At 37.8% G+C, this 24,470-nt stretch overlaps 1 protein-coding gene across 1 annotated transcript; it reads right to left on the reverse strand.

Moving 5' to 3' along the window:
- Nucleotides 1-16,606: 16,606 nt before the first annotated feature.
- LOC124605877 (GATA zinc finger domain-containing protein 15-like) lies at nucleotides 16,607-22,400 on the reverse strand. The gene is made up of 4 exons (XM_047137825.1): nucleotides 21,855-22,400; nucleotides 20,381-20,701; nucleotides 16,835-16,866; nucleotides 16,607-16,649 (listed from the first exon to the last, which is right to left on the reverse strand). The coding sequence occupies exons 1-4, from the start codon at nucleotides 22,398-22,400 to the stop codon at nucleotides 16,607-16,609; spliced, it is 942 nt and encodes a 313-aa protein (XP_046993781.1).
- Nucleotides 22,401-24,470: the final 2,070 nt, after the last annotated feature.

The following is a 24,470-nucleotide window of genomic DNA, read 5'->3' on the forward strand; positions in this document are numbered from 1 at the left end:
TGTATTTAATTCGGATGCAATTTCTGTGTTTCATCGTCAATAAGAAGGTCCAAGGGATACAGTAAACCTGAAGTGAAGCATCGGAATCTGAAACTGGACTCACGGCAGAGGTCCAAATTATAGGTTAGAGTGTCAGTCCTCTTGTACTTAAGTCGGCATTGTGCCTTTTGAGATCAATTTCGTTCCAATTTCTGTGCTTCATCGTCAATGAGAAGGTCCAAGGGATACAGTGAACCAGACGTGAAACAGCGGAATCAAAAACTGGACTCACAGGAGAGGTTCAAATCATAGAAAGTTAGAGCGTCAAACCTCTTGTACTTAAGTCGGCATTGTGCCTTTTGTATTTAGTTCGGATGCATTTTCTGTGTTTCATCGTCAATAAGAAGGTCCAAGGTAACCAGTAGACCTGAAGTGAAGCATCGAAATCTAAAACCGGACTCATAGGAGAGGTTCAAATCATAGAAAGTTAGGGTGTCAGTCTTCTCGTACTTAAGTCGGCATTGTAACTTTGGAGTTAAATTCGGATGCAACTTCTGTGTTTCATCGTCAATTACAAGGTCCAAAGTATACAGTAAACCTGATGTGACGCATCGGAATGTAAATCTGGTCTCACAGGAAAGGTTCTAATCGTAGACAGTAAGAAGTGACAGTCCTCTTGTACGTCAGTCGGCATTGTGCCTTTTGTATTTAATTCGGATGCAATTTCTGTGTTTCAACGTCAATAAGAAGGTCCAAGGGATACAGTAAATCTGAAGTGAAGCATCGGAATCTAAAACTGGACTCACGGCATCGGTACAAATTATAGACAGTTAGAGTGTCAGTCCTCTTGTACTTAAGTCGGCATTGTGCATATTGTGTTAAATTCAGATGCAATTTCAGTGTTTCATTGTCAATAAGGAGGTCCAAGGGATACAGTAAACCTGAAGTGAAGCATCTGAATCCACAACTGGACTCTCAGGAAAGGTTCATATTATAGAAAGTTAGAGTGTCAGTCCTCTTGTACTTAAGTCGGCATTGTGCCTTTTGTATTAAATTCAGATGCAATTTCTGTGTTTCATAGTCAATAAGAAGGACCAAGGGATACAGTAAACCTGATGTGAAGCATCGGAATCTAAATCTGGTCTCACAGGAAAGGTTCTATTCTTAGACAGTAAGAAGAGACAGTCCTCTTGTACTTCAGTCGGCATTGTGCCTTTTGTATTAAATTCGGATGCAATTTCTGTGTCTCATCGTCAATAAGAAGGTCCAAGGGATACAGTAAACCTGAAGTGAAGCATAGGAAACTAAAACTGGATTCACAGGAGAGGTTAATATCATAGAAAGTTAAAGTGTCAGTCCTCTTGTACTTAAGTCGGCATTGTGCATTTTGTATTAATTTCGGATGCGGTTTCTGTGTTTCATCGTCAATAAGATGGTTAAAGGGATACAGTAAAGCTGAAGTGAAGCATCGGAATCGAAAACTGGACTCACAGGGGAGGTTCGAATCATAGAAAGTTAGTGTGTCAGTCCTCTTTTACTTAAGTCGGCATTGTGCCTATTGAATTTAATTCCGATATAATTTCTTTGCTTCATCATCAATAACAAGGTAAAAAGGGATACAGTAAAACTGAAGTGAAGCATCGGAATCTAAAACTTGACTCACAGGAGAGGTTCAATTCATAGAAAGTTAGCGTGTCAGTCCTCTTTTACTTAAGTCGGCATTGTGCCTATTGAATTTAATTCCGATATAATTTCTTTGCTTCATCGTCAATAACAAGGACCAAGGGATACAGTAAATCTGTAGTGAAGCATCGGAATCTAAAACTGGTCTCACAGGAAAGGTTCAAAACAAAGACAGTAAGAAGAGTCAGTCTTCTTGTACATAAGTCGGCATTGTGCGTTTTGTATTTAATTCGGAATCAATTTCTGTGTTTCATCGTCAATAAGAAGGTCCAAGGGATGCAGTAAACCTGAAGTGAAGCATCGGAATCTAAAACTGGACTCACGGCAGAGGTTCAAATTAAAGAAAGTTAGACTGTCAGTCCTCTTGTACTTAAGTCGGCATTGTGCCTTTTGTATTAAATTCGGATGCAATTTCTGTGTTTCATCGTCAATAAGAAGGTCCAAGTGATACAGTAAACCTGAAGTGAGGCATCGGAGTCTAAAACTGGACTCACAGGAGTGGTTGAAATCATAGAATGTTTGCGTGTCAGTCCTCTTGTACTTAAGTCGGCATTGTGTTTTTTGAATTTAATTCCGATGCAATTTCTGTGCTTCATCGTCAATAACATGGTCCAAGGGATACAGTAAAAATGAAGTGAAGCATCGGAATCTAAGACTGGTCTCACAGGAAAGGTTTAAAACAAAGACAGTAAGAAGAGTCAGTCTTCTTGTTCTCAAGTCGGCTTTGTGCCTTTTGTATTAAATTCGGATGCAATTTGTGTGTTTCATCGACAATATGAAGGTCCAAGGGATACAGTAAACCTGAAGTGAAGCATCGGAATCTAATAATGGATTCACAGCAGAGGTTCAAATTGTAGAAAGTTAGAGTGTCAGTCCTTTTGTACTTAAGTCGGCATTGTGCCTTTTGTATTAAATTTGAATGCAATTTCAGTGTTTAATCGTCAATAAGAAGGTCCAAGGGATACAGAAAACCTGAAGTGAAGCATCGGAATCTAAATCTGGACTCACAGGAGAGGTTTAAATAATAGATAGTTAAAGTGTCAGTCCTCTTGTACTTAAGTCGGCTTTGTGCCTTTTGTATTAAATTCGGATGCAATTTCTGTGTTTCATCGTTAATAAGAAGGTCCAAGGGATACTGTAAACCTAAAGTGAAGCATCGGAATCTAAGACTGGTCTCACAGGAATGGTAAAAACAAAGACAGTAAGAAGAGTCAGTCTTCTTGTACTTAAGTCGGCATTGTGCCTTTTGTATTAAATTCGGATGCTATTTCTGTGTTTCATCGTCAATAAGAAGGTCCAAGGGATACAGTAAACCTGAAGTGAAGCATCGGAATCTAAAACTGGACTCACGGCAGATGTTCAAATTATAGAAAGTTTGAGTGTCAGTTCTCTAGTACTTAAGTCGGCATTGTGCCTTTTGTGTTAAATTCGGATGCAATTTCTGTGTTTCATTGTCAATAAGAAGGCCGAAGGGATACACTAAACCTGAAGTGAAGCATCGGAATATAAAACTGGGCTCTCAGGAAAGGTTCATATTATAGAAAGTTAGAGTGTCAGTCCTCTTGTACTTAAGTCGGCATTGTGCCTTTTGAATTCAATTCCGTTGCAATTTCTGTGCTTCATCGTCAATAAGAAGGTCCAAGGGATACAGTAAACCTGAAGTGAAGCATCGGAATCTAAAACTGGTCGCACAGGAAAGGTTCTAATCACACACAGTAAGAAGTGAGAGTCCTCTTGTACTTCAGTCGGCATAGTGCCTTTTGTATTTAAATCGGATGCAATTTCTGTGTTTCATCGTCAATAAGAAGGTCCAAGGGTTACAGTAAACCTGATGTGAAGCATCGGAGTTTAAAACTGGACTCTCAGGAGAGGTTCAAATCATAGAAAGTTAGAGTGTCAGTCCTCTTGTAATTAAGTCGGCATTGTGCCTTTTGAATTAAATTCGGATGCAATTTCTGTGTTTCATCGTCAATAAGAAGGTCCAAGGGATACAGTAAACCTGAAGTGAAGCATCGGAATCTAAAACTTTACTCTCAGGAAAGGTTCATATCATAGAAAGTTAGAGTGTCAGTCCTCTTGTACTTAAGTCAGCATTGTGCCTTTTGTATTAAATTCGGATGCAATGTCTGTGTTTCATAGTCAATAAGAAGGTCCAAGGGATTCATTAACCCTGAAGTGAAGCATCGGAATACAAAACTGGTCTCACAGGAGAGGTTCACAACAAAGACAGTAAGATGAGTCAGTCTTCTTTTACATTAGTCGGCATTGTGCCTTTTGTATAAAATTCGGATCCAATTTCTGTGTTTCTTCGTCAATAAGAAGGTCCAAGGGATACAGAAAACCTGAAGTGAAGCATCGGAATCTAAAACTGGAGTCACAGGAGAGGATCAAATCATAGAAAGCTAGAGTGTCAGTTCTCTTGTACTTAAGTCGGCATTGTGCCTTTTGAAATCAATTCCGATGCAATTTCTGTGCTTCATCGTCAATAAGAAGGTCCACGTGATACGGTAAACCTGAAGTGAACCTTCGGAATCTAAATTTGGCCCACAGGACAGGTTCAAATCATTGAAAGTTAGCATGACAGACCTCTTGTACTTAAGTCGGCATTGTGCCTTTTGAATTTAATTCCGATGCAAGTTCTATGCTTCATCGTCAATAAGAAGGTCCAAGGTATACAGTAAACCTGGTGTGACGCATCGGAATCTAAAACTGCTCTCATACTAAAGGTTCATAACATAGATAGTAAGAAGGATCAGACTCCTTGTACTGAAGTCGGCATTGTGGCTTTTGTATTTAATTGCGATGCAATTTCTTTGTTCTATCGTCAATATGAAGGTGCAAGGGATACAGTAAACCTGCAGTGAAGCATCGGAATCTAAAACTGGTCTCACACTAAAAGTTCATAACATAGATAGTAAGAGGAGTCAGTCTTCTTGTACCAAAGTCGGCATTGTGCCTTTTGTATTTAATTACGATGCAATTTCTGTGTTTCATAGTTAATTAGAAGGTGCAAGGGATACAATATACCTGCAGTGAAGCATCGGAATCTAAAACTGGATTCACAGGAGAGTTTCAAATCATAGAAAGTTAGAGTGTCAGTCCCCTTGTACTGAAGTCGGCATTGTGCCTTAAGAATTTAATTCCGATGCAATTTCTGTACTTCATCGTCAATAGGAAGGTCCAAGGTATACAGTAAACCTGAAGTGAAGCATCGGAATCCAAAACTGGACTCACAGGAGAAGTTTGAATCATAGAAAGTTAGTGTGTCAGTCCTCTTGTACTTAAGTCGGCATTGTGCATTTTGTATTAATTTCGGATGCGGTTTCTGTGTTTCATCGTCAATAAGATGGTTCAAGGGATACAGTAAAACTGAAGTGAAGCATCGGAATCGAAAACAGGACTCACAGGGGAGGTTCAAATCATAGTAAGTTAGCGTGTCAGTCCTCTTTTACTTAAATCGGCATTGTGCCTATTGAATTTAATTCCGATATAATTTCTTTGCTTCATCGTCAATAACAAGGTAAAAAGGGATACAGTAAACCTGAAGTGAAGCATCGGAATCTAAAACTTGACTCACAGGAGAGGTTCAATTCATAGAAAGTTAGCGTGTCAGTCCTCTTTTACTTAAGTCGGCATTGTGCCTATTGAATTTAATTCCGATATAATTTCTTTGCTTCATCTTCAATAACAAGGACCAAGGGATACAGTAAACCTGTAGTGAAGCATCAGAATCTAAAACTGGTCTCATAGGAAAGGTTCAAAACAAAGACAGTAAGAAGAGTCAGTCTTCTTGTACTTAAGTCGGCATTGTGCCTTTTGTATTTAATTCGGAATCAATTTCTGTGTTTCATCGTCAATAAGAAGGTCCAAGGGATGCAGTAAACCTGAAGTGAAGCATCGGAATCTAAAACTGCACTCACGGCAGAGGTTCAAATTAAAGAAAGTTAGACTGTCAGTCCTCTTGTACTTAAGTCGGCATTGTGCCTTTTGTATTAAATTCGGATGCAATTTCTGTGTTTCATCGTCAATAAGAAGGCCCAAGGGATACAGTAAACCTGAAGTGAGGCATCGGAGTCTAAAACTGGACTCACAGGAGTGGTTGAAATCATAGAAAGTTTGCGTGTCAGTCCTCTTGTACTTAAGTCGGCATTGTGTTTTTTGAATTTAATTCCCATACAATTTCTGTGCTTCATCTTCAATAACATGGTCCAAGGGATACAGTAAACCTGAAGGGAAGCCTCGGAATCTAAAACTTGACTCACAGGAGAGGTTCAAATCATAGAAAGTTAGAGAGTCTGTCCTCTTGTACTTAAGTCGGCATTGTGCCTTTTGTATTAAATTCGGATGCAATTTCTGTGTTTCATCGACAATATGAAGGTCCAAGGGATACAGTAAACCTGAAGTGAAGCATCGGAATCTAATAATGGATTCACAGCAGAGGTTCAAATTGTAGAAAGTTAGAGTGTCAGTCCTTTTGTACTTAAGTCGGCATTGTGCCTTTTGTATTAAATTTGAATGCAATTTCAGTGTTTCATCGTCAATAAGAAGGTCCAAGGGATACAGTAAACCTGAAGTGAAGCATCGGAATCTAAATCTGGACTCACAGGAGAGGTTTAAATAATAGAAAGTTAAAGTGTCAGCCCTCTTGTACTTAAGTCGGCATTGTACCTTTTGTATTAAATTCGGATGCAATTTCTGTGTTTTAACGTCAATAAGAAGGTCCAAGGGATACTGTAAACCTGAAGTGAAGCATCGGAATCTAAGACTGGTCTCACAGGAAGGGTTAAAACAAAGACAGTAAGAAGAGTCAGTCTTCTTGTACTTAAGTCGGCATTGTGCCTTTTGTATTAAATTCGGATGCTATTTCTGTGTTTCATCGTCAATAAGAAGGTCCAAGGGATACAGTGAACCTGAAGTGAAGCATCGGAATCTAAAACCGGACTCACAGCAGATGTTCAAATTATAGAAAGTTTGAGTGTCAGTTCAGTCTTCTTGTACTTAACCGGCATTGTGCCTTTTGAATTAAATTCGGATGCTATTTCTGTGTTTCATCGTCAATAAGAAGGTCCAAGGGATACAGTAAACCTGAAGTGAAGCATCGGAATCTAAAACTGGACTCACAGCAGATGTTCAAATTATAGAAAGTTTGAGTGTCAGTTCTCTAGTACTTAAGTCGGCTTTGTGCCTTTTGTGTTAAATTCGGATTAAATTTCTGTGTTTCATTGTCAATAAGAAGGCCCAAGGGATACACTAAACCTGTGGTGAAGCATCGGAATATAAAACTGGGCTCTCAGGAAAGGTTCATATTATAGAAAGTTAGAGTGTCAGTCCTCTTGTACTTAAGTCGGCATTGTGCCTTTTGAATTCAATTCCGTTGCAATATCTGTGCTTCATCGTCAATAAGAAGGTCCAAGGGATACAGTAAACCTGAAGTGAAGCATCGGAATCTAAAACTGGTCTCACAGGAAAGGTTCTAATCACACACAGTAAGAAGTGAGAGTCCTCTTGTACTTCAGTCGGCATAGTGCCTTTTGTATTTAAATCGGATGCAATTTCTGTGTTTCATCGTCAATAAGAAGGTCCAAGTGATACAGTAAACCTGATGTGAAGCATCGGAGTTTAAAACTGGACTCTCAGGAGAGGTTCAAATCATAGAAAGTTAGAGTGTCAGTCCTCTTGTAATTAAGTCGGCATTGTGCCTTTTGAATTAAATTCGGATGCAATTTCTTTGTTTCATCGTCAATAAGAAGGTACAAGGGATACAGTAAACCTGAAGTGAAGCATCGGAATCTAAAACTTTACTCTCAGGAAAGGTTCATATCATAGAAAGTTAGAGTGTCAGTCCTCTTGTACTTAAGTCAGCATTGTGCCTTTTGTATTAAATTCGGATGCAATTTCTGTGTTTCATAGTCAATAAGAAGGCCCAAGGGATACATTAAACCTGAAGTGAAGCATCGGAATACAAAACTGGTCTCACAGGAGAGGTTCACAACAAAGACAGTAAGATGAGTCAGTCTTCTTTTAAATTAGTCGGCATTGTGCCTTTTGTATAAAATTCGGATGCAATTTCTGTGGTTCTTCGTCAATAAGAAGGTCCAAGGGATACAGAAAACCTGAAGTGAAGCATCGGAATCTAAAACTGGAGTCACAGGAGAGGATCAAATCATAGAAAGCTAGAGTGTCAGTTCTCTTGTACTTAAGTCGGCATTGTGCCTTTTGAATTCAATTCCGATGCAATTTCTGTGCTTCATCGTCAATAAGAAGGTCCACGTGATACGGTAAACCTGAAGTGAACCTTCAGAATCTAAATTTGACCCACAGGGCAGGTTCAAATCATTGAAAGTTAGCATGTCAGTCCTCTTGTACTTAAGTCGGCATTGTGCCTTTTGAATTTAATTCCGATGCAATTTCTTTGCATCATCGTCAATAAGAAGGTCCGAGGTATACAGTAAACCTGTAGTGAAGCATCGGAATCTAAAACTGGACTCACAGGAGAGGTTGAAATCGCAGAAAGTTAGAGTGTCAGTCCTCTTGTACTTAAGTCGGCATTGTTCATTTTGAATTTAATTCCGATGCAAGTTCTATGCTTCATCGTCAATAAAAAGGTCCAAGGTATACAGTAAACCTGGTGTGACGCATCGGAATCTAAAACTGCTCTCACACTAAAGGTTCATAACATAGATAGTAAGAAGGGTCAGACTCCTTGTACTGAAGTCGGCATTGTGGCTTTTGTATTTAATTACGATGCAATTTCTTTGTTCTATCGTCAATATGAAGGTGCAAGGGATACAGTAAACCTGCAGTGAAGCATCGGAGTCTAAAACTGGTGTCACACTAAAAGTTCATAACATAGTTAGTAAGAGGAGTCAGTCTGCTTGTACCAAAGTCGGCATTGTGCGTTTTGTATTTAATTACGATGCAATTTCTGTGTTTCATAGTTAATTAGAAGGTGCAAGGGATACAATATATCTGCAGTGAAGCATCGGAATCTAAAACTGGATTCACAGGAGAGTTTCAAATCACAGAAAGTTAGATGGTCAGTCCTCTTGTACTTAAGTCGGCATTGTGCCTTAAGAATTTCATTCCGATGCAATTTCTGTACTTCATCGTCTATAGGAAGGTCCAAGGTATACAGTAAACCTGAAGTGAAGCATCGGAATCTAAAACTGGACTCACAGGAGAGGTTGAAATCGTAGAAAGTTAGAGTGTCAGTCCTCTTGTACTTAAGTCGGCATTGTTCATTTTGAATTTAATTCCAATGCAATTTCTGTGCTTCATCGTCAATAAGAAGGTCCAAGGTATACAGTAAACTTGAAGTGAAGCATCGGAATCTAAAACTGCTCTCACACTAAAGGTTCATAACATAGATAGTAAGAAGAGTCAGTCTCCTTGTACTGAAGTCGGCATTGTGGCTTTTGTATTTAATTACGATGCAATTTCTGTGTTTCATCGTCAATATGAAGGTCCATAAGATACTGTAAACCTGAAGTGAAGCATCGGAATCTAAAACTGGTCACACACAAAAGGATCATAACATAGATAAGAAGAGGAGTCAGTCTTCTTGTACTGAAGTCGGCATTGTGCCTTTTGTATTTAATTACGTTGCAATTTCTGTGTAACATTGTCAGTTAGAAGGTGCGAGGGATACAATAAATCTGCAGTGAAGCATCGGAATCTAAAACTGGACTCACAGGAGAGGTTCAAATCATAGAAAGTTAGAGTGTCAGTCCACTTGTACTTAAGTCGGCTTTGTGCCTTTTGAATTTAATTCCGATGCAATTTCAATGCTTCATCGTCAATAAGAAGGTCCAAGGTATACAGTAAACCAGAAGTGAAGCATCGGAATCTAACACTGGACTCACAGGAGAGGTTAAAATCGTAGAAAGTTAGAGTGTCAGTCCTCTTGTACTTAAGTCGGCATTGTGCATTTTTAATTAATTCCGATGCAATTTCTGTGTTTCATCGTCAATTAGAAGGTCCAAGGTATACAGTAAACCAGAAATGAAGCATCGGAATCTAAACCTGGACTCACAGGAGAGGTTCAAATCGTAGAAAGTTAGAGTGTCAGTCCACTTGTACTAAAGTCGGCATTGTGCATTTTGAATTTAATTCCGATGCAATTTCTGTGTTTCATCGTCAATAAGAAGGTCCAAGGTATTCAGTAAACCTGAAGTTGTGCATCGGAATCTAAAACTGCTCTCACACTAAAGGTTCATATCATAGATAGTGAGAAGAGTCAGTCCTCTTGTACGTTAGTCGGCTTTGTGCCTTTTGAATTTAATTCCGATGCAATTTCAATGCTTCATCGTCAATAAGAAGGTCCAAGGTATAAAGTAAATCTGAAGTGACGCATCGGAATCTAAAACTGGACTCACAGGAGAGGTTCAAATCATAGAAAGTTAGAGTGTCAGTCCACTTGTACTTAAGTTGGAATTGTGCCTTTTCAATTTAATTCTGATGCAATTTCGATGCTTCATCGTCAATAAGAAGGTCCAAGATATACAGTAAACCAGAAGTGAGGTATCAGAATCTAAACCTGGACTCACAGGAGAGGTTCAAATCGTAGAAAGTTAGAGTGTCAGTCCTCTTGTACTTAAGTCGGCCTTGTGCATTTTGAATTTAATTCCGATGCAATATCTGTGCTTCATGGTCAATAAGAAGGACAAGGTATACAGTGAACCTAAAGTTAAGCATCGGAATCTAAAACTGAACTCACAGGAGAGGTTCAAATCATAGAAAGTTAGAGTGTGAGTCCTCTTGTACTTAAGTCGGCATTGTGCATTTTGAATTTAATTCCGATGCAATTTCTGTGTTTCATCGTCAATACGAAGGTCCAAGGTATACAGTAAACCTTAAGTGAAGCATCGGAATCTATAACTGGACTCACAGGAGAGGTTCAATTGATAGAAATTTAGAGTGTCAGTCCACTTGTACTTAAGACGGCATTGCGCCTTTTGAATTTAATTCCGATGCAATTTCTATGCTTCATCGTCAATAAGAAGGTCCAAGGTATACAGTAAACCAGAAGTGAAGCATTGGAAACTAAAACTGGACTCACAGGAGAGGTTCAAATCGTAGAAAGTTAGAGTGTCAGTCCTCTTGTACTTTAGTCGGCATTGTGAATTTTGAATTTAATTCAGATGCAAATTCTGTGCTTCATCGTCAATAAGTAGGTCCAAGGTATACAGTAAACCTGAAGTGAAGCATCGGAATCTAAAACTGCTCTCACACAAAAGGTTCATAACATAGATAGTAAGAAGAGACAGTCTCCTTGTACTGAAGTCGGCATTGTGGCTTTTGTATTTTATTACGATGCAATTTCTGGGTTTCATCGTCAATATGAAGGTCCAAGGGATACAGTAAACCTGAAGTGAAGCATCGGAATCTAAAACTTGACTACCCGGGGGGGGTTCATATCATAGAACGTTAGAGTGTCAGTCCTCTTGTACTTATGTCGGCATTGTGCGTTTTGAATTTAATTCCGATGCAATTTCTGTGCTTCATCGTCTATAAGAAGGTCCAAGGTATACAGTAAACCTGAAGTGAAGCATCGGAATCTAAAACTGCTCTCACACTAAAGGATCATAACATAGATAGTAAGAAGAGTCAGTCTCCTTGCACTGAAGTCAGCATTGTTACTTTTGTATTTAATTACGATGCTATTTCTGGGATTCATCGTCAATATGAACGTCAAAGGGATACAGTAAACCTGAAGTGAGACATCGGAATCTAAAACTGCTCTCACACAAAAGGTTCATAACATAGATAGTAAGAAGAGAGAGTCTCCTTGTACTTAAGTCGGCATTGTGCCTTAAGAATTTAATTCCGATGCAATTTCTGTACTTCATCGTCAATAAGAAGGTCCAAGGTATACAGTAAACCTGATGTGAAGCACCGGAATCTAAAACTGGACTCACAGGAGAGGTTCAAATCATAAAAGGTTAGAGTGTCAGTCCTCTTGTACTTAAGTCGGCATTGTGCCTTTTGAATTTAATTCCGATGCAATATCTGTAGTTCATCGTCAATAAGAAGGTCCAAGGTATACAGTAAACCTGAAGTGAAGCATCGGAATCTAAAACTGGACTCATAGGAGAGGTTTAAATCAAAGAAAGTTTGAGTGTCAGTCCTCTTGTACTTAAGTCGGCAAGGTGCCGCTTGAATTTAATTCCGATGCAATTTCTGTGCTTCATCGTCAATAAGAAGGTCCAAGGTATACAGTAAACATGAAGTGAAGCACCGGAATCTAAAACTGGACACACAGGAGAGGTTCAAATCATAGAAAGTTAGAGTGTCAATCCTCTTGTACTTAAGTCAGCATTGTGCCTTTTGTATTAAATTCGGATGCAATTTCTGTGTTTCATCGTCAATAAGAAGGTCCAAGTTAAACGGTAAACCTGAAGTGAAGCATCGGAATCTAAAACTGGACTCACTGGAGAGGTTCAAATCATAGATAGTTAGAGTGTCAGTCCTCTTGTACTTAAGTCGGCATTGTACCTTTTGTATTTAATTCGGATGCAATTTCTGTGTTTCATCGTCAATACGAAGGTCCAAAGTATACAGTAAACCTGAAGTGAAGCATCGGAATCTAAAACTGCACTCACAGGAGAGGTTCAAATCATAGAAAGTTAGAGTGTCAGTCCACTTGTACTTAAGTTGGCATTGTGCCTTTTGAATTTAATTCTGATGCAATTTCGATGCATCATCGTCAATCAGAAGGTCCAAGATATACAGTAAACCAGAAGTGAGGCATCAGAATCTAAACCTGGACTCACAGGAGAGGTTCAAATCGTAGAAAGTTAGAGTGTCAGTCCTCATGTACTTAAGTCGGCAATGTGAATTTTGAATTTAATTCCGATGCAATTTCTGTGTTTCATCGTCAATAAGAAGGACAAGGTATACAGTAAACCTGAAGTGAAGCATCGGAATCTAAAACTGGACTCACAGGAGGGATCAAATGATAGAAAGTTAGAGTGTCAGTACACTTGTACTTAAGTCGGCATTGTGCCTTTTCAATTTAATTCCGATGCAAATTCTATGCTTCATCGTCAATAAGAAGGACCAAGGTATACAGTAAACCTGAAGTGAAGCATCGGAATCTAAAACTGGACTCACAGGAGGGTTCAAATGATAGAAAGTTAGAGTGTCAGTACACTTGTACTTAAGTCGGCATTGTGCCTTTTCAATTTAATTCCGATGCAAATTCTATGCTTCATCGTCAATAAGAAGGACCAAGGTATACAGTAAACCTGAAGTGAAGCATCGGAATCTATAACCGGACTCACAGGAGAGGTTCAAATCATAGAAAGAGTGTCAGTCCTCTTGTACTTAAGTCGGCATTATGCCTTTTGAATTTAATTCCGATGCAATTTCTGTGTTTCATCGTCAATAAGAAGGTCCAAAGTATACAGTAAACCTGAAGTCAAGCATCGGAATCTATAACTGGACTCACAGGAGAGGTTCAATTGATAGAAAGTTAGAGTGTCAGTCCACTTGTACTTAAGTCGGCATTGCGCCTTTTGAATTTAATTCCGATGGAATTTCTATGCTTCATCGTCAATAAGAAGGTCCAAGGTATACTGTAAACCAGAAGTGAAGCATCGGAAAGTAAAACTGGACTCACAGGAGGGGTTCAAATCGTAGAAAGTTAGAGTGTCAGTCCTCTTGTACTTAAGTCGGCATTGTGAATTTTGAATTTAATTCCGATGCAATTTCTGTGCTTCATCGTCAATAAGAAGGTCCAAGGTACACAGTAAACCTGAAGTGAAGCATCGGAATCTAAAACTGCTCTCACACAAAAGGTTCAAAACATAGATATTAAGAAGAGTCAGTCTTCTTGTACATAGGTCGGCATTGTGTGTTTTGAATTTAATTACGATGCAATATCTTTGCTTCATCGTCAATAGGAAGATCCAAGGTATACAGTAAACCTGAAGTGAAAAATCGGAATCTAAAACCGGACTCACAGGAGAGGTTCAAATCATAGAAAGAGTGTCAGTCCTCTTGTACTTAAGTCGGCATTGTGCCTTTTGAATTTAATTCCGATGCAATTTCTGTGTTTCATCGTCAATAAGAAGGTCCAAGGTATACAGTAAACCAGAAGTGAAGCATCGGAATTTAAAACTGGACTCACAGGAGAGGTTCAAATCGTAGAAAGTTAGAGTGACAGTCCTCTTGTACTTAAGTCGGCATTGTGCATTTTGAATTTAATTCCGATGCAATTACTGTGCTTCATCGTCAATAAGAAGGTCCAAGGTATACAGTAAACCTGAAGTGAAGCATCGGAATCTAAAACTGCTCTCACACTAAAGGATCATAACATAGATAGTAAGAAGAGTCAGTCTCCTTGCACTGAAGTCGGCATTGTGGCTTTTGTATTTAATTACGATGCTATTTCTGGGTTTCATCGTCAATATGAGGGTCAAAGGGATACAGTAAACCTGAAGTGAAGCATTGGAATCTAAAACTGGTCTCACACTAAAGGTTCATAACATAGATAGTAAGAAGAGTCAGTCCCCTTGTACTGAAGTCGGATTTGTGCCTTTTGTATTTAGTTACGATGCAATTTCTGTGTTTCATAGTCAATTAGAAGGTGCAAGGGTTACAATAAACCTGCAGTGAAGCATCGGAATCTAAAACTGGACTCACAGGAGAGGTTCAAATCGTTGAAAGTTAGAGTGTCAGTCCTCTTGTACTTAAGTCGGCATTGTGCTGTAACAAATAAAACATATAAAATAAAATAATAAAATATAATAATAATAATTTGTAATAATAATGATTGTTATTGTTTGTTTGGATAAGTAATTGAGGGATTAAAATTTTACGCCGTGAATTTATCGAGCTTCGCACGTCCGAAGATGTACGGAACGTAGCCAGGGCTCATTATGTATTTTTTTTTTAGACAGAGTCTGATATCTGACCTCAGCTTCAATCATGAAGATGGAGTGACTAAAACTACTAAAACAAAGCAAAGCATAAGATTAAATAAACATATATTCATTTCAACACATACATTACGATATAAATTACACTTACGTAAAATTCTAGATAAATAATGGCAGATCATTCACAAATGAGAGCGACTTATCAATTCTGCGCCTCTTTTCTGCTAATAAATATCAATATGGCTAACTGTGGAGCCGCACAAAATATTAAATCTTTCTAGGACAACGAATGACATGAGAGTGTTGATGCCTACTGGCTGTGACAAGAGAGCGGTGTTAATTGCTTTATTTTGCATTCTCTTGTCTTAAAAAATCGATACATATAATCTAAGGTAACTAAATTAAATATTGTCTGTGCTCGAGTGCAAATGGTTCCTTAAACTGCCCCCCAAATTGCGAGAGCAAAGGTGTACCACCTGCAGCTGAGCAATTTGTTGACGTATTTTCTTTATTTGTCATGTCATGAATCATAAGTTATTACGTATCTTGTTTCACAGATTCAACATACTTAAAATATCATAAAATGTCATACATCCACAAAAATACATAAATAATATTTACATACAAGATCAATGAAAGTGAAAAGAAAAAATAAAAATATTCGCTTCCGCGCAGTATTGAACTCGGGAACTCCGGTATCACAGGCCAGCGAAGTGGCACAGTGCTATCACTGCTACCCTGCATACAGTTCTCAATTTTATGTAACAGTTGTACACAGACAATAACGAATTTCATAGTTCGTATTCACTTGTCCTGTTACTTTGTAAAAATTTTGTTGGGCATATAGTCCGTTGTTCTCTTTCACTTCAAAATGTTATTACACATGTTCATTCAATAAATAAAATTAATTAATGGTTTTGTGCATATTCAGAGATATGTGAACATATTCTCTTTAGAATGTCACTTGGTAGTAAAGGTTTATACTGTGCTAAAGTCTTTGCACTTTAAAATAAATGTCACGTGTCACACATTTTGTTTACATTGAGACGAAAGTTCTTGAAGAAACAAGTTGGAGATCAAGAATCTCGCAACGAAGCGTGCTTTGGAAGACATAGTTAAAATGTGGTTTCGTCTTGGTAGGAATTCATGGTGTCAGTGGTTCCATACTGACCAGTCCGTGTTACATCTACTCAACAACCTCCATATTTCGTCTTCCAAAAAGCGTATGTCGTCTCCTGGATATTGTGTCGTCGCTTCGTCGAAAAGTGTGCCGTGGTTCTGCTACTCACGTCACCTACAGCGTCCCATCATGAGCGCAGTGAACCGTTGTTTCCAACACTTGCACACAACTTGTTCATACATTGTTCGTTGCAAAACAAAATGTTCGTTCACAACAGAGAGCACAAAACATAACAAATATCACTTCAGTTTGAGTACAGTTTTCTGTTACATATTTACATAGATATAAAAATTTTCTGTGAAACATGTATCTATGCATTTACACTACATTGTTTCGTAATACATATACATATTTTATATTTTTCAATTGCATTAAACTATATATTTACAAATACATATGGGTCAGACATAAAAAAAATTATCTAATAGGTTCAGTGTATTGTGATACATTCAGAAAATCCATTTTCTTTTATGGGTCTCTTCCCCTTTTTAATAAAGTTTTCTTTTTAAGTATATTTTCCTTTACATCAGTACTACACAATAAGTGTTCTTCCTCATTAAATGTTTCCTGCAACATAAACTTTCATAATAGGTTAGAAAACATCCTTGAGATGATCTGTCCTGAAAAATCATGATTACAATAAGACACGACACGTCACATCCACAATCAATTCCAAATTAGCACATGCACAAAGTATCATTTACAAATAAAATAAATTATATAGCTTTGCTCAATTAATCTCATTTGTCATTTCCTGTAGAGTGTTTGTTTTTTTTTTTTTTTTGTTTTTTTTTTTTTTTTTGTGCATGTTGTGTTCATGTGGATTGTGGTGTGAGTGTGAATAGCAAATCAAGTGTCTATCATGCCAATTAATATATCAGGTTCAGAGCAGCAATTGTCTCCGGTCATTTAGTCTGTCAGCTTGTCTGCAAGGTATTAACAAATATAATCAGTAACTGTGCTTTGCATGAAAATTGTTAGTTCTTCCTGTGTCTTATCTTCTTGCTGCTGCTGCTGCTGCTGTTACTGCTGGTGCTGTAAAATGTAGATACTTAAGATTATAGCTTATATCTTCTTCTTCTTCCAGCTTGAAGTACCAGATGTGACTTACCTTGTTTTTGTATCAGCATACTCTGCTAAGGGCTAAAAGTTTTCAAATCTTTGTGAGGGTACAAACCTAAAATTCTCTTATTCTTGGGGTTTTGTAACAGATATGCTCCAGGGTGTGGTATATCAATGATTGTGTAAGGACCTTCATATAATGGACGCCACTTAACATTACGTTTTAGAGGTAATGACGATTTGTAGTGGGTCTTAAGTAAAACTTGCATGCCTATTGTAAAGTTTTGCCTTCTTTTCAAATTAGCACCATAGTTCTTATTTCTAATGTCAGCTTGTTCAGTAATTGCCATGAGTACTTCCCTTACCTTTTCCTCGTGTGAAGGTTTGGTGTCAGAAAATTTTGGTAGTGGGTTGCTCCATTCATTAGTTTCCTTTGTGTCAAACATGATTTCTCTGGGATTGTAGGGTGTGTTGTATATATTTAAATTGTTGTGTATTTCCTCAAAAAGTGCTAGGTAATGTATCCAGTTTGTGTGCTGTGTTGAGGTATAAGTTCTCATGAATCTATTTAATTCTCTAAAAACTCTCTCACAAGGGTTGGCTGATGCATGAAACTTTGAAATAAAGGTGCTCTTAATGTTATTAACCTTTAGAAATTTTCTCCAGGTGAATCCTGCATAATACTTGGCGTTATCTGATAGAATGGCTTTAGGTTTTCCACAGTATGGCATGTAATCATTTGTGAATCTTCTGATGATGGTGTTTGCTGTGGGTGACTTAATGGCAAAAAGTTTGATGTGCTTAGAAAAGATGTCATAAAATGCTAGAATGTATTTGCAACCTCCGATGCTAGTTGGATGAGGTCCACTAACATCTGTACAAAGTATCTCTCTAGGTCCAGTAGGTAAGATAGAGTGCAAATCTGTTTTGGTGGATTGATTTTGTGGCTTGGATTTTTGACATATGAGACATTTGCTGATAACATCATGTATTTTTCTTCTCATGTTTGGAAAATAGCAATATGTATGTAACTTGTTTAGACATTTCTTTGTTCCGTAGTGTCCCCAAACTGTGTGAGTGTGTGCAACGAGATTGTGTACAGAATCTTGTGGTATGCAAACGCACCAGTTAGTAGCATTTGTGTGTCTTTTGTAGAAAAGTATGTTGTTGTGTAACATGTATCGGTCTTGTAAAGTGTCATTGTGTTGTTGTACTATGATTTGTTTTATTTTGTTCCAGTGTGGATCTGAATCTTGTAGTGTTGCCATGTTCTTGCATAGGTCTATGTAGTATTGTGTAAACTGTTTGTCTTGCATGAGTAGTATTCTGTAATCATGTGTGTTCTCAAAGTCTGTATTGTTATGGTGTAATCCTTGCGGTAGTCTTGAAAGTGTGTCAGCTATTATGTTGTCTTTTCCCTTGATGTGCTTGATTTCAAAAGAGTAATTCTGTAATGCAAGTGCCCATCGTGTAAGTCTAGGATGAATGAGTTTACATGACAAAAGGAATGTAAGTGCTTGATGGTCAGTGTATATAATGGTGTGTCTTCCATACAGATAATAATTAAACTTTTTAAATGCCCATATAATAGATAATGTTTCCAATTCTGTGGTGGAGTAAGATCTTTCACATTCCGTTAAAGTACGACTGGCAAAACCAATGATCTAAACACATTCTGAAGTTTCTGTATTAACAAGTTGAAATAAACAACATCCCAAACCAATGTTTGATGCATCACAAGCAATACAAAAGTTCAAATTGAAGTCTGGATGTTCCAGCATGTTAGAATTTACTAAGGCTTCTTTGATTTTAGTAAAGTCATTTTCACAGTCTTGGTTCCAAATCCATACCTGGTTCTTCTTTAATAAGTTTAGTAAGTATCTGCTATTGAGTAACTGTTTAGGTATGAATCGTCTGAAAAACGAGCATAGACCGAGAAATGATTTTAACTGTTTCTTATTAGTGGGAGTGGGGAAATGTCTGATAGCATCTAATTTTGAAGGGTCAGGTTTAATGCCTTGTGTGTTGATGATGTGTCCTAGGTATTTGATCTCATAACAAGCAAATCTAGATTTACAAATATTGGCAGTGATACCAGCTTGTGTGAATCTGCATAGTAAAGTGTTCAGGGTATCAGTGTGATCCTTCCAGGTTTTTGAGGCAATCAGTATGTCATCTACATAGTGTGTAACAGTTTCTAGTAAATCATCACCGAGTACAGAGTTTAGTGCAGTAATGAATACTCCTGAGCTTACATTTAGGCCAAATGGTAATACACAAAATTGATAAGTTCTGCCACCAAACATAAAGGCTGTATATTTTCTGGATTCTTTGCTTATTGGCACCTGCCAAAACGAATTTTTAAGGTCTATTGTAGAGAAATATTTTGCATCCAAGAACTTCTGAAGTTGTTCGTCAAGATTTTCTGGTTGTGTCCTCACAGGTAAGATAATTTGGTTGATAGCTCTTGCATCTAATACTAACCTGATACTTCCATTGTGTCTTTTCACTACATGCAAAGGGCTACAATATGGAGATGTTGATGGTTCTATAATATTCCATGTAATCATTTTCTTTAGTTCTTCCCAAACTGCAGGTCGCAGAGCTAGAGGTACATTGTATGACTTGTGATAATAGATTTGGTGAGGCTTGACTTCAATCGTATACATATATGTGTTGATCCTACCTGGCTTACTAGTGAAAACATCCTTATTCTTAAGTAAAATATGTTCAAGCTGGGATCTCTCCTCTTCATTAATAGCATCACATTCTGATAACTTAGAATTAATTTGTGTAAGTACATCATTCACTACCTCACCGTGTGATACAGGTTGTTGTGTGGAATCTATGTCAGTCTCACGTATAATCTGTATCTTGTAGCCAGAACAGTGCTTGTTATGGTCTACTAGTCGAGTATCCAAGTTCAAAAGTATGTCTCTGCCTTCATACTTAAAATAACAAATGCCTTTGGAGAAGTCTATAGTACAGTCCTTCTCGCAAAGAAAATCAATACCCAATATACAATTGGCAGCAAGGTTTTGGACAACTAGGAAAGGCCATTGTACGATTCCATTTCCCATATTAACAGTCACAAATACCTGCTTATTAACTCTACTTGACTTATTACCTAATGCAGATAATATTAAACAGTTCTGAACTGGGAACTCTGGTATCTTAGAAGTTTTCTTCATCATAGTATAAAAATTGTGAGAAATCACACTGACAGCAGCTCCTGTATCAATAATTATGTTAGTAGGTATACCTCCTACAATGCCTGAGGTGGAAGACAGTACAAACCTTTTCTTTACATTGTGACATTGTGTGTTGTCGTTTATCAGATCATCAGCTAAGTTTCCACTTTCATTATATCTTAAGAATAGTGTAGACAACTCTTGTTGTGTAAATGTTAATTTTTCTTGATTCACAGTTTCACTAGCAAGTGTGTATTCAAACATAGTTTCTAAATTGAAGTTGCCCCCCAAATGTTCCTCAGTCACGACCTGGGGCTCAGTAATGACTGGTTCTAGTTTACCTGGTTTGTCTGGTCATTGGCAAGTGTAGTTGTAGTTTCATTAGCTACATCAATAATATTTACATTAGGACATTGTCTTTGCCAATCACCTGTCTGGTTTCGTTTGGCTGAAGTCACTTGTTGGTTAGTGTGGCTTGTTTGCGCAAAATTCCCTTGTGGCATCTGAATATGATTTTGTGGTGGCGGTTGCGGTGTTTGCCACTGTCTCACATAATACTGGTTGTCGTTCTGATTAAAGTGCGGTGTAAGTGTTCCATTTCTTGTGTAATCTGTGTTGTTGTTTCTTTGCCAGTGTTTCTGTTTTGCTTTGTGTTCGTTGTTGTTTCCATTATTCCTTCTTGAATTAAAATTGTTGTTTCTTCGTTTTTTGTACGGGTTATCTCCCTGTGTATAGTTGCAGTTGATGTTTGTGTGCAGCTGTGAGTTGTGGTGATTGTTTTGCATATTTACTGTGTGTTGTGAATTTTGCTGTGTGTTTGGTAATGTAGGAATGTAGACATGTTGATTCCTACTGCGTGAGTTGTGTGTTGGTTCTTGTTCTTCATATAGTAAATCAACAGCATCTAACTTTTCCAAAAAATATTCAGGATCGTCGTCCGGTAAGTACAGTAATTTCTCTTTAATATTAAAAGGAAGTCTTGCTTTCAGTGATCGGATCACATCTTTTGGTTTCACTGGTTCATTAAGGAAGTGTGTCATGTTTAGGTACTTCTCGAAATATCTGCGCAGGTTGCCGTTTTTAGGATTGAAGTGTTCGGGTTCAGTGACTTGTTTGCGGATACGTTCCTGCACAGTGGGTGACCAAAACTTATTCAAGAAGGCGCGTTCAAACTGCTCGTATGTTACACATCTGTCGCTTTCATGGTAAGCCCAGACAGCAGCGTCCCCTTGAATGTAATCCACAACGTACGCAATGCGTTTGTGGTCGCTCCACGAACGTGGGAATGCGTTCCTAAAAGCTTTTAAGAAGATGACAGGGTGTACAGTGTTTTTGCCTGGTATAAAAGGTTGAAATTTACGGTGCTTGAATAGACTTTCTTCTTCTTTGTTACGTGTTCGTCTGTTTCTTTCCGTGTAATCATTGAATTCTTCCCTGTGTGTACATGGTTCTTCATCAGAATGATAATTGTATTGTATTTCGGGTGATGGGTATCTGTTGCTATGCGTGTCAGTGTATTGTGTATTTGAGTGTTGAAATTCGTGTGTGTACATGTGTTCATTCCCGAATCGAGATTTTCTTCTGTGTGTGTATAAAATGTGTAGTGGGTGTGCTATTTGGTTGTACCTGGCATTGAGTTGTCTTTGTTTGCATATCGTCATCGATTACTTGTCTATTGTTGTTCATGTATTCCACTACAGAATCGTGCACAATATGTGGCAATTTGTTTTGTATACATTCTTCAAAAATTTCGTCTTTGTGTGCCGTCCATTCTTTAAATTGTGAATTAATGCGAGACAAATGGGGTTCAGCCTCTATCTGTATTGTTGTGTGAATCTGTTTGTGAATGTCAGCTACGTTTGTTTCTATTGCATTCACCTTTAAATTAATTTCGTCACATGCGTGCGTGTTTGATTCTAGTTTGCAATTAATAGTTTCACAGGTTTTTGTCAAGTCATGGATGTGATTGGCATTGTCGCTTTGTCGTAATTCTAAATTTTCGAATTTTTCCGTAAGATCGTCGACCTGTTTGGAAAGACGTGTATTAATTTCATCTACCTTTTGAGTCAGTGTGGCGAAGTCTGATTTTATGTCATTTCTGAAGGCTGCATTGTCTGTCATTAATTGTGAGAATTTTTCGTCATTATCTTGCTTAATATTGGATATGCCTTCCAAAATGGAATTCAGTATAGCGCCAAAATTTTGATTGCAAAATGAGCTTGCCCCCGCCGCGTCATTAGACGTGACGTGGTCTCTCAGGTTAGGTTCGGAGTTGCTCCTTTCGGCGTTTGTGTGTATGTGTAGCAGGTTATTTTGATGCGTTTGCGTGTCTGTATTAATTTCTGTGTCTGACTGTGTCTGTGTATCCATGTTTGCATTACTTGATTGTTGTTCCATTGTGTACTGGTGTCGAGTTTTTACCATATCGTAAATAAATTGTGTGCAAGAAAAAAAAATCGTTTAAACGCGTAGTGTGAAAATGTACTGCCTATGTGTGTGTTTAAATGACTGAGAATGATTGAGAGATGACTTTAAAGATCGAAAGTAGCATACGTGTTAATGGTGACTAGCCATGTTGCTTGAATCTTGTACAATGTCGGCCATATTGTGCAATGTAACTTGCGTATTGTTCGATCGGAATGTAATCGTCTGAATAATGAGATTTCGTGGAATTTAGAAAAAAATTACTGAATGGAAACTGAATACTGAATTTAATGCTAAGAAAAATAATTTTGAATGAAAAATGTGCTTGGAATCAATTGTGGATGCGCGAGTGCTGCGTCTTACCGTGCATATCGTCTTGATGCGAAGATTGCATTTCCAGTCCAAATTGTCTCAGGATTTTATTCGTTTTTTTCAATATTCTCGTCACCGGTCAGGATGTACATGAAAAAGAAAAATTAGTTGTAGTACCGATACAATAATGAGTCCTGTCACGGTCGCCAGTGTAACAAATAAAACATATAAAATAAAATAATAAAATATAATAATAATAATTTGTAATAATAATGATTGTTATTGTTTGTTTGGATAAGTAATTGAGGGATTAAAATTTTACGCCGTGAATTTATCGAGCTTCGCACGTCCGAAGATGTACGGAATGTAGCCAGGGCTCATTATGTATTTTTTTTGTAGACAGAGTCTGATATCTGACCTCAGCTTCAATCATGAAGATGGAGTGACTAAAACTACTAAAACAAAGCAAAGCATAAGATTAAATAAACATATATTCATTTCAACACATACATTACGATATAAATTACACTTACGTAAAATTCTAGATAAATAATGGCAGATCATTCACAAATGAGAGCGACTTATTAATTCTGCGCCTCTTTTCTGCTAATAAATATCAATATGGCTAACTGTGGAGCCGCACAAAATATTAAATCCTTCTAGGACAACGAATGACATGAGAGTGTTGATGCCTACTGGCTGTGACAAGAGAGCGGTGTTAATTGTTTTATTTTGCATTCTCTTGTCTTAAAAAATCGATACATATAATCTAAGGTAACTAAATTAAATATTGTCTGTGCTCGAGTGCAAATGGTTCCTTAAAGTGCCTTAAGAATTTAATTCCGATGCAATTTCTGTACTTCATCGTCAATAAGAAGGTCGAAGATATACAGAAAACCTGAAGTGAAGCACCGGAATCTAAAACTGGACTCACAGGAGAGGTTCAATCATAAAGGGTTAGAGTGTCTGTCCTCTTGTACTTAAGTCGGCATTGTCCCTTTTCAATTTAATTCCGATGCAATATCTGTAGTTCATCGTCAATAAGAAGGTCCAAGGTATACAGTAAATCTGAAGTGAAGCATCGGAATCTAAAACTGGACTCACAGGAGAGGTTTAAATCAAAGAAAGTTTGAGTGTCAGTCCTCTTGTACTTAAGTCGGCAATGTGCCGTTTGAATTTAATTCCGATGCAATTTTTGTGCTTCATCGTCAATAAGAAGGTCCAAGGTATACAGTAAACCTGAAGTGAAGCACCGGAATCTAAAACTGGCCTCACAGGAAAGGGTCAAATCATAGAAAGTTAGAGTGTCAGTCCTCTTGTACTTAAGTCGGCATTGTGCCTTTTGTATTAAATTCGGATGCAATTTCTGTGTTTCATCGTCAATAAGAAGGTCCAAGGTATACGGTAAACCTGAAGTGAAGCATCGGAATCTAAAACTGCAATCACAGGAGAGGTTCAAATCATACATAGTTAGAGTGTCAGTCCTCTTGTACTTAAGTCGGCATTGTACCTTTTGTATTTAATTCGGATCCAATTTCTGTGTTTCATCGTCAATAAGAAGGTCCAAAGTATACAGTAAACCTGAAGTGAAGCATCGGAATCTAAAACTTGACTCACAGGAGACACTCAAATCATAGAAAGTTAGAGTGTCAGTCCACTTGTACTTAAGTCGGCATTGTGCCTTTTGATTTTAATTGCGATGCAATTTCTATGCTTCATCGTCAGTAAGAAGGTCCAAGGTATACAGTAAACCAGAAG

The sequence above is a fragment of the Schistocerca americana genome, chromosome 3 (genome assembly GCF_021461395.2).
Source record: "Schistocerca americana isolate TAMUIC-IGC-003095 chromosome 3, iqSchAmer2.1, whole genome shotgun sequence".
Classification (NCBI taxonomy): Eukaryota; Metazoa; Arthropoda; class Insecta; order Orthoptera; family Acrididae; genus Schistocerca; species Schistocerca americana.

Excerpts from the sequence above, each read along its gene's own strand:
- LOC124605877 (XM_047137825.1), bottom strand. The coding sequence starts at position 22,400 with ATGGTAAAAACTCGACACCAGTACACAATGGAACAACAATCAAGTAAT. Across the intron at positions 20,702-21,854 it reads GTGACGAAATTAATTTAAAG|GGAGATAACCCGTACAAAAA; the intron begins GTGAATGCAATA and ends AACTATACACAG. Across the intron at positions 16,650-16,834 it reads TATGCTGATACAAAAACAAG|ACAAGCTGACAGACTAAATG; the intron begins GTAAGTCACATC and ends AATACCTTGCAG.